This window comes from Enoplosus armatus, chromosome 18 (genome assembly GCF_043641665.1).
Source record: "Enoplosus armatus isolate fEnoArm2 chromosome 18, fEnoArm2.hap1, whole genome shotgun sequence".
In the NCBI taxonomy this organism is placed as follows: Eukaryota; Metazoa; Chordata; class Actinopteri; order Centrarchiformes; family Enoplosidae; genus Enoplosus; species Enoplosus armatus.
Window position 1 is genome coordinate 14,273,516 of NC_092197.1, and position 13,862 is coordinate 14,287,377.

At 40.2% G+C, this 13,862-nt stretch overlaps 1 protein-coding gene across 1 annotated transcript; it reads right to left on the bottom strand.

Annotated features, from left to right (window-relative positions):
* Window positions 1-3,205: 3,205 nt before the first annotated feature.
* On the bottom strand, window positions 3,206-10,736 carry LOC139301760 (solute carrier family 46 member 2). Its single transcript, XM_070925229.1, has 7 exons — window positions 10,257-10,736; window positions 9,579-9,749; window positions 7,780-7,995; window positions 7,133-7,304; window positions 5,269-5,352; window positions 3,734-3,890; window positions 3,206-3,263 (listed from the first exon to the last, which is right to left on the bottom strand). The coding sequence occupies exons 1-7, from the start codon at window positions 10,734-10,736 to the stop codon at window positions 3,206-3,208; spliced, it is 1,338 nt and encodes a 445-aa protein (XP_070781330.1).
* Between the last annotated feature and the right edge of the window lie 3,126 nt (window positions 10,737-13,862).

Consider the following 13,862-nt stretch of genomic DNA (forward strand, 5'->3'; position numbering starts at 1 on the left):
ACCATGGAGCAGTGTTTTTGTGAGCGGGTCCCCAATTTGTTTTGTTTGTTTACAAGAAAACTCCACAGGGCACCTCTTTAAAACCAGATTGTTTTATTTGACTGTAATGTTTTAGATGTCAAATTCTGTTCACCATACCATATTGGTGCATTGCACTCGGGAACACCACGAGAAATGAGACAGAAAGTTAATATAATGACTCGATAAGAGCTAAGGAATAGGAAATGTAGCAAACATGATGAAAGTTAAAAAATGATCTGATGGGACTTTGATCACGCTGTCCTTGTAGTTCTGTTTTAGTTACTGGATCAGATCGATGCCTGGTATCTGTTTACAGCTGAGCACTGTCAATCGTGGCAGTAATTTTAAGAAAAGAGGCATCGGTGCATCTGTAGACTTTCCTGCTATCAATGAAGTAATTGTACCGACCTGATGGAGTGACCTGACATGCACTGAGCATGCACAAGTTTCGGGATCAGTCAGACTTGTTTGAAATGTCTTTTTGCTCTAATGGCAATATACTGTATATTCAATATACCCCAATGTACAGCTGAATTATATGATACAGCTGAGTCTATTTTTGTATAAAAGAAGCAGGAGATCATTGTTGGGCTTCCAATAAGTATGTGAAGATCATAATAATACATTTTAAAAGGGATATTTTTAGAGATTTGTACCTACAATGTCAAACTTGCATAGCCAAATATGAGGAATGAAACATTTTATTTTTACTTTTGATGCTCATTGGAGCCCCAACAATAGTTCTCAGATTCATTTACTTCTTCTAACTCATAGCCATTGTAAAATCGCCATCTTATACTGGGTGCCTGCTGATTTAATTTTGCACTATATACTTAGCTCCACCCCCTGGCAGAAATGTCTGCTGGAAAAATTAAACTAAAAAAACTACATTTGCTTTCTTTCAGTTGCCAAAAATGGCAATAAATAGTCTGGGGTCGAGTTGGTTGAGACATATTTTATGTCTCAGTTTGGAAACTCAGTCCTGTAATGTAAAGAAAGGCATTGTCTGCAAACAGGGAGGGTGATTGCTGCCACTGTACAAGCCTGTAAAGAGCGGAGAGTCGGGGGAGACGGGATTTTTGTTTTTCTTTCATGTACAAATCAAATGTTTCTAAGCCAAATGTCCCCGTCTTTTCCTGCTGTCTCCACACATGAAGAGGAACTCTGATTTGCAGCAGAGGATAAACCTGATCAATCAAACCTGTATGAAAGTTGTGTAAATCTAGCTTCAGTCTTTTTATTTCTGCCCACCCCCCTCCCTCCCAGAGTGTACTGTTTACGTTCAGAGTTTTTATTGTACATTTGGATGTTAATAACATCTTGTTGTAATTGTAAATAAGCTTGTATATTGATGTTGTTTTGATGCAATTTATCTTTACCTCAAATGATTTTTTGGATATATTGGACCAATAATAAAAAGGACGAATGCATTTGATAATTGTCTGCTCAGGTCTGATTTCTTTTTTCTTCTGTAACATTTTGTTATCTGAAAGTGCACAAAAAATAAGTCATTATTTGATGAAAATACAAAATATATAATAATGTTCTTAGGAGTGTGCAACAAAAACATGAATGAAACTAAATGTTTACTAAATGTTTTAAACACTTATTTTCTGAATTCAGGTGAATTTCATAATACATTATATCCAGTTAGTTTCATATAAACAAAGTCATATTACAAACCATACCTCAGGAATGTTTTATTAAAAAAAAATAATAATTAAACTAGACTATTATACAACCTGCAGCTCGATGGCCCATTACTGCAAATCTTTTTCTTTTTGTTCTAAGCCTTACACCAACATATATTGTACCTTAGATGTAATAACCTTTATTCAAATTGAGAAACTCATTGACAGGCGATGTGTGTGCGTTTCTTAAAGTGACAACAAATGAAAGTGCAATGACAAATGAATGCATCAAATAAAAGTAATAATAATGCAGGCTGCATATTCTTCCCTTCAGATTCTCTATCGGTACCATAAAGCAAACTGACAAGATACACACTGATCTTTTCCAAACCTCTTTTCAAGGTGACTTTTGAAGGCTCATTGTCTCAATAGAAAAAAAACACATATTTCTTGAGTCTGATTTCTTTTGTTAAATATGTTGATAATTTCATGCACAAGCAATATGGCTGTCAACCAAACAAAATCACACAAGCTACAATTTAAACAATAAGTCAGACTATCAAACCATATATAGTACCTTTCAAACAGGTCAATGCAGTTCAAAGTGCCTTACAACCAAATACAAACTTAACTGACCAAACATACAACTATAAAGAAGTAACTGCAACAAAGCCAAGTGAACAGAAAAAGATATGATAAAATGCACAAGCGAGTAAACATGAAACACTCATGACTGAAGACTGAAATAAAGGAGATAAAAAAAAAATATCAGTGAAACAATGAAAATCATAAAAACACCAAAGTCAAAAAATGTCATTTTAAAACTACATTTTCCTTTTCTCTGTCAGCCTTTCCTGCCGCATGTAACTCCTGTTGCACTCCAAAATACCAAAGAGTGCATCTATTTACAGAGCATTTCTATTGTGGAAGACAACAGTTGATGTGTATGGTATTTTGATTTTTGGTCACACTCTCACTACTAATATATTAATGAATCTACAATTCATAGTCTATGGACGACACACTGGCAGTCTACACATCTCAACAAGTACAAAATCCCAATAAAAATATAATAAAAGATGCATATAATAAAAGATGTACTGGTTACACAACATGAAATGTATGAAGTCAGTCATTCAGTCACTCACAAGGGACTTTTCATGTCTGACACATTCAGTGACAAATCCACATTATGTTGAAATCACCTTGGTTGTGTTGTTGAGGACATGGCGTCAGTTGTTTTGAAGCAGTCCGGACTGGCTGATGTCAAAAGTTCAACAATTTTTGTCAAACTGGACAATTTCATGCAATAATCTGTGTCATTACATGTACAATCATACATACATACATATTACAAAATGTTCCTGTAAACACAAAACCTGCTTCGTGCTCCTCCTGTAACAGCCAAAGCCTGCAGGAACTCCTTTCCTGAAGTGTCAATAGTTTTAACTTTATAGGAAGTGAGATTAAAGGCACGGTTCTCCTTTTGCCCATTTCAAGTTTCACTTCCCGTCTGCCTTGTACCAACGCTGTTGGTGGTGATGTTGCTGCCATCAGTCTCCCTGAATCCTCTGGTACTGTCGCCTCTGAGGTGATCTGCAGCCGACGATGCTGGAGGGAGGAGAGAGGAAATATTCTTGAGAAGACGAGGCAGCGTGTGTTTTTAAGTCCGTTTTTCATTCAAGGCTGTATATCATATCAACACTGGACATAGACAGTGTAGACACAGTAGATCTTTTTCTCATACCCTGAATGATTTTATCTTAATAGGGTATAGAAAAGATTTACTGTTTTTTATTTTTATACCCAGATTTTTAAAAAGTAGCAGATTGGTTTATACTGATTTTATTTACCCATGCACCCAAAACTTGTTGTGTTCCACTTTTCCCAAGATGATGCTGACCACTGTCGTAACCCTACACTAAAACTACAAAGATATCGTGTTTACAGAAGTGAATAGAAAAATGGTAAATGAAGAGCTCTGAGAGTGCCTGTAAAAAGTAAAACAAAACAAAAAACATGTAAGCAAAAAGCCATCAGTTGTCATCACTGCCAGCAACATTATATCGTGCACACCCTACCTGACAGGTATCATCCCCAGTACTGTAAAGACGCTGGAGAGCATGAAGACGAAGCCTGGGAACCAGTCCAGGGTCCTCTGATAGATCTTAGTAAAGGCGGGGATGTACGCCAGACCGGCAAACTTCAGAGCCAACTGCAGGGAGGTGAGAGTGATGCCTGATGGGAAAGAGGACAGAAGGGTCAAAGGAGAGAGTAGGGGAAACATATACATACATACATACATGTTCTTTTGATATAAGTAACGAAGTGTAAAAAGAAATGGGTGGTTATGTGCTGGGCTATTTTTTGGCTGTAGGACCAGTTGACTCCAGAAAGTTCAAAATGTCGAACTTTTCCTTTAAGGTTGTCTAGTCTTGTTTTCATATATATTTTTCTATTTTCTTGCACGTGTGTGTGTGTGTGTGGGTTGGGTGTTTTGCATTGCACTGACTTCTTACACAGACATCATGTCAAAGCAAAACCCTGACAATGAATAACCCTGCTTCTCTAATCATCCGTGAAGGAAGCAGGAAGCACGGCACTCTAACCAGCAGCAGAACAGGCTCTTTATGATGCGTCATCTTCTTGGTATAAACCAGCCTGACTGCAGGTTTCCAGTACAAACCACTCCCCCATGTGTGCATACCTGTCTACAAGTTACAAGACTTCTATCACAGTGAACATCATGTGTGCTTTTATAGTGGTCAAAGTTATTTTCTGCCAGGTGACAAATACTAACATGTTTTTATCACACAGTAACTCCTTAAACATCACATATTGATAATATCAGTGTCAGAGGATCAGTAAGGTTTTTTTTCTTTACCTCATGACCTTTAGACTGCAAACTCAACTTAAGGGGAAATGTCGTCATCCCTCTTCCACAACTTCCTCCTACATTCACTCTGACATACTGGGACCCTGCACTTCTCACTGATCTTTGACACTCGTAGTATTTTCATACTACAATATGTGAATACTAGTTCCAACTACAATGCAACACATTATAGTGTGTAAAATAATAAAGCCAGGTGTCGCTGATTTGGCAGAGTTTTGATTTGCATTGTGAGGGAAAAGAGTGATGATCGTCTTCATATGTATTTGCATTTTAAAATTTTCATCTATTTTCACTTTATTTTTGCATCCAGCACTAATTTTATATATTTAAAGGATGAGTTCACCCAAATCCCGGTTACTCTGGATAATCCATAGACCCTGCTGTGAACATTTTTCTTCTTCTACCGAAGAAATAGTCCCTCTAAATATCCATTTAATAACCTTAAACTGTAAGCAGCAGCAGCAGCAGCTTTTAATAGCAACTACAAATCACACGTGTGCTGTCCCACGTACTCTCCTTATGTCTTACTCGTCAAATGAACATGTTGAAACCATCAGTAGCATGTGTTTGCATAATACTGCTGTATATCTAATAGTTGTTTTCACTGTTCAATTATCTGTACTGATGTTATTACTCATCTGCAGTGCTTTTACACACACACACACACACACACACACACACACACACACACACACACACACACACAGGTTGCATACTCACCACATGAGGATGCTGGAACCTGCTGTGACAGCAGAGCTCTGATCGTGGGCATTGGGATGAGAGCAAACAGGGTGAGCGAGCGAGCTGCGGACAAATGAACACTCATTATTTTCTTTCCTCTCAGTTCTCTCTCCGTCCACGACGTCCTTTTGTACACCCCACCACCCACCACCCAAAATGCAGCTACTATTGTCTCTCTTTGGCAGGGTGTGTGTGTGTCAGATCTCTAATGGAGCTGCAGCCAGTGTGGTATCATCTCACCCACGCCATGTAAACAATCAGTATTTTGTGTGAAAGTAATACTGTAACCTGAAGACTGGCTCAACATCATATCAGTTTGGATGGAGGCTTTTCCATTTGCTGTTGTGTGCAGCTTGTGTCTGCTAACACTAACGTCAGCTCGTTAGTTAGCTAGATGTGTTTTCTGTTTGGAATTAACAGAAGAAGAAGAGCTGGGTAGTTACCATGTTCAGCAAGAGCTGAGCGGTAAAGATGGAGACCAAGTCGGCTAAGCTAAGTTATCTGGCTGGCTGCTAGTAGTAGCTTCATACTTCAGATACCAACTTTGTCAAATTAATATGTTAAATTGACTTCATTCATGTCTATAAACAAAACATCATTCTAGTTACAATAATATCATTTTGTATGTAAAATAATGTGTGATTTGTGCAACTATCGAGCCATTGGGGAGCAAATTTAGTGCCACTGGATAATTTGTTAATGCACTAAAACATTTAGACATTTCCAGTAGTGAACGTGTAAACATAATGTAAACAACTACCACAAACACTAAAACTGTTGTATGTCTCTCTCAACATTTATGGAGACATAAATCTTATTATTTATATAAAATACGATTACTATGGCTCCTACTTCCTCATTTTAGTTCCTACATTCTTATCATTTGTGCTGATGACCTAGATCGGTCAGAGCTTGACTTCGAACACAGATAAGATGAATTCAGTTCCTCATTAAGCTCATTGAGTTGAACCTAGAAAACCAACAAAACATGGATACCTAGTTGTTTCTCTGTTTGTTGTGTTAGCCACTTGACTAAATGAAAGTGAAAAAGTAAACTAAACCTGATCTTGTATTTATAGAACAACCTGTTGAACCACCAAGTCACGTGTGAAAGACAGTGAGGGAGTTTTTTACTCTGTGGGACAGCGCTGCCACCAACAACAAAACAACTGGGTTTCTGCTGTGAACAGAGGAGGCCACATAGGGGAAAAACAAACGGCTGCATTCATTTCTCTTTTGATATCCACATCCAACATCTCACTGATGCTGGAAAAAATATGTTAAATACATTTCACACTAGTGCTGAAACAATTTGAAGATTTTTTAGCAGAATGGTAATCAATTGATTGTTAAGGTCATTTATCAAGCAAAAATACTGGTTCCAGATTCTCAAATTTTTCTCTTTCATATCAATGTATATTGGTTATCTTTGAAGACATCACCTCAAGCACGGTGGGCTTCTTTTCACTATCTTCTGACAGACTAAATGATTAATCAAAAAGTAACAGATTAATGACAGATTAATTGTTATTTGCAGTTCTATTTCAGTCCACCGAACGGATTGAATTTAGGAAGACCGAGTAACCCAGTTTAATACATTTAAGTAAAAAATGTTTAAAAAGAAGGGTTATTATTCCAGTATTTAGCCTGGTGATACAATATAATGGGACGCATGTTAAGGAGGAGATGATAGAGTATGTTTGTGTTGTAGCCTTCGTCAGTGGGTAAGACAGAAAACATGGCATGAACTGCAACCTGCACGGATTTTGTTGGGAGGGGTTAAAATGTCCATTAGACACGATGCACCACAAACCGTGCCTCAGTCTGAGATGCTCAGTCTTACCGAGATAGAACATGTAGGTTGCCGTGACGAAGGACATGAAGTAAATTCCCGAGGCGAACGACAGCATGCCGATCAGGATGAGCACCACGTCGCTGACGCAGCGGCGAAACACAATGACACCCAGGAAACTGGTGAGGAAAATCGTGCAGCCTGCTGCGTTCCCATAACCCACCTGGAGGAAGAGAAAGAAAGTGAGACAAAGTAAAGGAGAAAATTGGACAGAAAAAGGGAAAAAAAACGCAAAAGTGAAAGAAAGAGAAAAAAGAGGGAAAGTAAAGTTAAAAGTGAGACAAAATAAATTTGATAGACTGAAAAAATTAATATATGCTACATTGTAGATAAAAACACACAATACATGAATCTACAGTATGCAGCTACATACGTTGCAATAATTCACATTTAACTGAGCAATCAATACAGACTGTGAAACTGAAACTAACAATTCAATGTTAATCAGCATTTTCCAGTCTACGTAAAATGTGACAAGTGACGGCAGCAACTGTTAATAATTTCAGCTGATTATATTCTATGTTGCTGCCTAATCATTTTATTGGACCCTGTTATTATATCTTTCATGCATCAAAATCACAAACACAAAACCTTAATACATACATACATACACACAAAGAGAATGAAAAAAATGTGACCTGCGTGGCGCTCCAGCTGAGCGGCTGTCTCAACACAAAAATGGCCAGTATTTCTACGGCTCCACCCACTGCAGAGCTGTACAGCACGGCAGCTGCAAACAGCAGAGCCACGTTCACCCTGTTTCTCCCAGCAGGAGCCTCCACAGGGTCATTACTGGAGGCGGGAGAAAGGATGTGGCAGTCGTCGTCTGGCTCTTTGTTGGAGACTTGTTTCACCTTAAATTAAGATGGACACACACATTTAACATTTGCATGAGCTGAATACCGCTCAGCTACATATATATATATATAGACATATATACACATTGTTTCCTGTTAAAGTAAAGTGAATGTTTAGGCTAAATTTGGGCATAGATCTCCTCTGACTTTCCCTCCTTTCCCCATCACCTGACTGCCCCACCCATCTACACACCTGCTCCCACTTCCTCAAAACCATTTATTCCTATTCCCTACCTGTCCAGAGTTCCTCATTCACCTGCTCACCTGGGCTTCGGTCGGAATAGTCCAAAAAAAATGACGTCCTGTGTCTTTTCCTAAACACTTTTGACCTCAAGATGTGAAGGAGAATTCATTAGGACTCGGGAAAAGACAACCATGGTGCAAAGAGAATCCGACTGCAATTACACTAGGTTACATAATTACGCGATAGCAGATGTTATTGACGAGGCTCTGCCATGGTGAGTTTATATGTTGCCGCCACAAGGAATTGTGGGACGGCAGATAAGGAAGGAAGCACTGAAACACCTTTCCTTAGCATTTAGAGAATTCGACCAGCTCTTATCATGGCTGCCACTGAGATACTAACCGGTTCATTTCACTCAGTCAGCAAAAAAGACTACTTGACCTCATTCTCACTTCCCTCATCGGCCCTACAGTTCCCCTAACCTTCTGCTCATTCACCTGTTCTCACTTCCCTCACCAGTCACTCAGTACGTATACCAGCCCAGATCCTTTATTCCCTTGTCAGTTCGTCCTAGTTGATATGTTCCTGTCTAAGCTTGTGCTTTTGCTTTCAAGCTTCTGTGACGGGAACCTACCTGCCTCCCTGTTACCTGCCTCTAAGCTATTTTTGGTCATTAAACTACTAAAGTCATCCTGCTGCCTTGGTGTGCGTTTGGATTCATTCCTGCATTTCCTGAGTCGTGACAAATCAGCAGCCACAGAGAAAAATAAATGTGCGTACCTAACGGCCAATCACTGGTCCCCATTAGTTGTCAAGAGCAACTCCTTCTCCTTTGTTTAACTATGTCATTCTTATTTTGTCTTAATATACACAGAGTTTACAAGGGTGAGTTTATTTCAGTGTCTGGATCCGACTCTATTTGTGACACTTCAGTTCCACAGTATTTACAACAGCCTCCATGAAAAAGGTTTAGCCTGATCCAGGGAGCCATTACAGTCATGGGATGTACTACTCACTGGGTTTTACCTCTTACAGAAATTGGCCCAGTGATTTATCATCAATCCAAAATATTTCCAAAGGTGCGGCAAGGTTGAGTGAAAACAGCGAAGCAGTTCTCCGACTCTGGCTAGATATTAGCTGTCAGAATAAAATGCTTCAAATACATTACACATACAAAATTAAAATAAACCTAAGCTCGATAAATCAGGCATGTTTAACACTGATCCATATATACATCTAAACTACTGTATATCTCAACAATTATTGCCAGATACCAATACACTGGGCAATCTATGGTGCAGCCTTAGCTTACAGAGACACAAAAAATCAAAACACACACATCCATACAGGATACCCTCTGTATATTCCACACACACACACACACACACGCACTGACCTGCAGCAGGACTATGGAGTGTATGAGGCTGAGCAGGTGCAGCAGTGTGCTCACGATCAGCAGGATGGTTCCATGTCCCAAACTGGAGGCGTACAGCAGGAACAGATGACCCGACACCAAACTGCCCACCAGACCTGCGGCTCCATACAGCAGCTCCACTCTCATCATCATCTGAGTGGGACATGGACACAAATTACTTGGGTTTAGGCCAATAATTTCAATGCATTTGTCATGTATGTAAATATCCAGATTATTTACCTAAAGAAAAGTAGCAATACTCCAGCGTAAAACCACTCCATTACAAGTGGAAGTCTTACACTTAAAATGCTGGAGGCTATGCAGATTTTGAACCCACCAACATTTGTCACAGCATATCTACACAAAACTCAAATCACTTTATTGGTGAATGCACCTTTTGTGAATGTTTGTGTGTGCTCCAAATGAAGGAAGAAATCGCTGAACAATTAAAATGTGTGCAGTCATCCAGGTAGTGAGATGCCAAACAAGATGATTATCACTAAAGTAGTCCTATAACGTCAAATGCAGCCTTACAATGAACACAGTATGCAATCATTTTGTTGTGATAATGAATGATGTTTAGATCATATAATACTTCTATAAGTAGCTTACTGACTGTACTATGGTGTGGATCTGGGAACTCTAACTGAGAGTACTGACCTTGGACCGGTCAGTCGCCGTGGAGCCGATCGAAGCCAGCGTCATCACGCCGGGCCAGTAGGCGCTGTACCCGCCGGACAGTCCGAAGACAACCGCCGCGCCGAACATCGCCTCCAGCGGGAGGCGGAAGATGACCACCAGGAGCAGGGCGAGCCTGGACAGCACGTACCCGCTCAGGGGCACCACGATGGGGGCTCTCCTCCAGCCGCGGTCGCTTAACCTGGCGAGGAGCAGCGCGGGTAAGATCGGAGTCAGCTGGATGATGAGCGTGTACGTCATGTAGAAGTCCGACATGGCTTTCTGCTGGCTGTCCTCCCTGGAGAGATGGGCATCCGGGTAGGTGGCGTTGGTACTCCGGTCCCGGACCACCATCTGCAGGGCGGTGTCGAAGAGAGTGCTGCCCAGCTCCTCCAGCACGAGGATCGGCTCTATCTGCCGGAGCACCGTGAAGGACGTCTGACACAAGTTCGGCAGGACCATGACTGGACTTTGCGTTGAGGTTACTCAATACTGCCAGCCTCAAAACTGAGACTCGAAATCAGACTAAACGTGAAGAACTGCGCGAGTCAACAAAGCAGCTGCTGAAGTTCTTCTGACATGATGAAGGACGCCTGGACTTGTCGACCCTGTCCTCCTCAGAGTCAGCTGTGAGTGTGTGTGTGTGTGTGTGGGTGTGGTAGAGAGAGATTTGGGAAACCACCGTCATCTCAACCTAATAGACTTATTTCTTTATTACTAAGAGACTACCATCTGTTTTGTTTTTTTACGGAACATCTTTGAGGAATACCTTTGCGTTCCCTCACAATAACGTTATTTTGCTTCAGCGTTTCGCATTCCCTCTGATCCACATGAGGCTGAGCTGTATCATGATATAGTATCATGACATAGTATCATGATATAGTATCATGATATAGTATCATGACATAGTGTTATGATATAGTGTTATGTATTCTGCAGCAGACCGAGTGGGCTTCCAGAAAACAATTTTCGGTTCTGGGAATGTTCCGCGAATGTTGCCTGAAGGGTTGGGGGACGTTCGCTAGACCCCTGCCGCGAACGCCCCCCCCCCCCCCGTGGTTATTCAGGAAAGTTTTCTTAACGTTCCAGAAACGTGCGGACTTTCTAACAACGTTGACGGGCCGGAGCCTGGAGGATAGGGGGACGTTCGCCAGTAATACAGACAGTTTGATTGTCATACACTAACTTTAGGAACTGTATCAGAGGGATGTCTTCAGAAGCAGAAAATAGTCACAGAACACGTTATCTTCATGCACCCAAACCTTGTCAAACGCTATTCGAAACACTTGAAAAAGTGTCTTGCTAATTTCAGAGGTAACATTTGAATGTGATCTAATTTCATGTGATTTACCTGTAGAAGAAAACCCCGGGTGGTTTAAACTCATGGGCCTGTCCTCTGCTGAGAAACTGTGCATTCACACACACTCCATTGCACCACATGGTACTTTCAGAATCAGAATCAGAAATACTTTATTGATCCCCGGGGGGAAATTCAGAAGCTGTATGTTTACAAGACTAAAGCTGATTGTGAGAACAATACAAAACCACAGGTACAGGTTGTCTTGGTTAAAAGCAATAACATGCACGAATGAAGTACTCAGGAGTCCCACACTTACAGGTTTTGTTTTTAATGAGAAAATATTCATAATATGTATAGTAGGTGTATAACTGTGAGTCTTACATGTGCTACAAAATAACAAGGAAGCAGAGTATGAGCGTACAAGTGGTTAACATAGGAACAGAGGTTATACTGTATACTGTAGAATAAGATCGCTTTAACACACACAGACAGTGCGAGTCCCACGCTGAAGCTTGGGGGCTTCTGCAGGCCAAAAACAAGCTACCAGCATTTAAAAATGATAAATAAATCATCTCTGCACCATGAATTCAAACAACAAAAGCATAATAATAATAATAAATCACACAATTATAACTCCTCTGGTTGTGCATGATGTCTGTTACCATTTCAAAAGTGTATTTAATGAGAACTCAAAATGATTTGGGGGTTTGATTGTGTCCTTTGAAGCTGAAATATGGACAGTGTGTGTGTGTGTGTGTGTGTGTGTGTACAATAATAGTTTGTCCATCTGGCTGATTCCGTTTGTCCCTTAACTCTTGTGGCAAAATGAATCTCACATCAGCACCAGTGACACTGTACCTCTGTCTCATTTGTGGTCTCAATAAGACACTTCTTTTACATTTCTGCTGCACCGCAAAAAAAACACGTCTCCGTCTCATAAAAAAGGGACATTAGTCCTTTAAATACTTTTTTTTTCCATTTTATATATTATTACAAGAACAAGGAGGATTCTCTGGAACCAATGTGTGTTTTCTTGTTTCAGGGGGGGACACACATCACACAGGCACGAGTCCTTGCTTTTCACTTCAGGTCTGTGGAGTCAGTGGCACTGCGTTTCCCTCAGAGAGCATATCGCAAGAAGTTGGATAAGTTGCTAAGAGAAACTTGTCCTGCACTCAGGATGGGACCGTCCACATAAATATAACAAGAGAGTCAGTATTGTCAAGGGTTAGTGTGTCCCACAAGTCTTTATATTTTACCTCAGTGTACATTTGTATTTCAGGCATTTAGCTGAGGATTTTAGCCAGAGAAAGGAGGACACTTGAACAGGCCATGCCAGCAGATGTGGTGATCAAAACTGTGACCTGTGGTCTGCAGGGAAATCTCTTTCTCACCATCCTCCTGACGTTCCTAACGCTGAAAGAAAATCTCAAGGGCTTCAAAAAACAAACTAACAAACTACTGACAAGTAGAATCATTTTGCTACTTTTCAGCTAAAGTGGTTCAAAAATACTGTTTCTGCAGCCATGTTGACACATTTCTACTTTGAATTCTCATATAAAGACAGTCCTGTAGGCTCCAGGGATTATTCCGATTGTGTTTCAACGTGTTTACTGTTTTCTTTCTGAACCTGAACTTTGTTTTCTACACCTGCGACAATCCATAGTATCACCACACTCATAGAGGCCTGCATTGTGGTCATTTTTTCGTTCATTTAACAAAACAGAAAGTCACATTGTCCTGCAAAATCAAAACTCAAGATATATTAGTAAAAAACCCCAACTCATGAATCTCCCCGTGTTATATGTTATTAACATATCTTTCTACTGATAGTCATTTGCCGTCTTTTTGCTGCTTGTTGTGTGCTTGTTTCAGGTTAGGAAAGGAGTGTAATTTCATGCACACAATCAGTACTTCTTAAATAGACTTAAGGCTGACTAAATAACAACATTCTGTTTTGGTGTAACAACTTTTTTTTATAAAAAGCTTTTTTCAATATTTTTCATCAAACTTTATCCTCAGCTAGCAAGGTTAAGCAGATACGCACTGGAATCTCAACATACATGTTCATATATCAAATACACAGTCCTACCTCAGTATAATACATGAAACAACTGCTTACACCAGAAAGCACAGGTCAACAAAGCGACGTAGCCAGCAAAGGTAAAATAAGTGATTTTTAGAATATAAAACCCCCCCGACCCAGCCCTTTAATTAACACACACTGACGCAAACATGACCCGCAGTTAGCTTCCCTCCTGTTTGAACTTACTGCACTTAATAGAAAT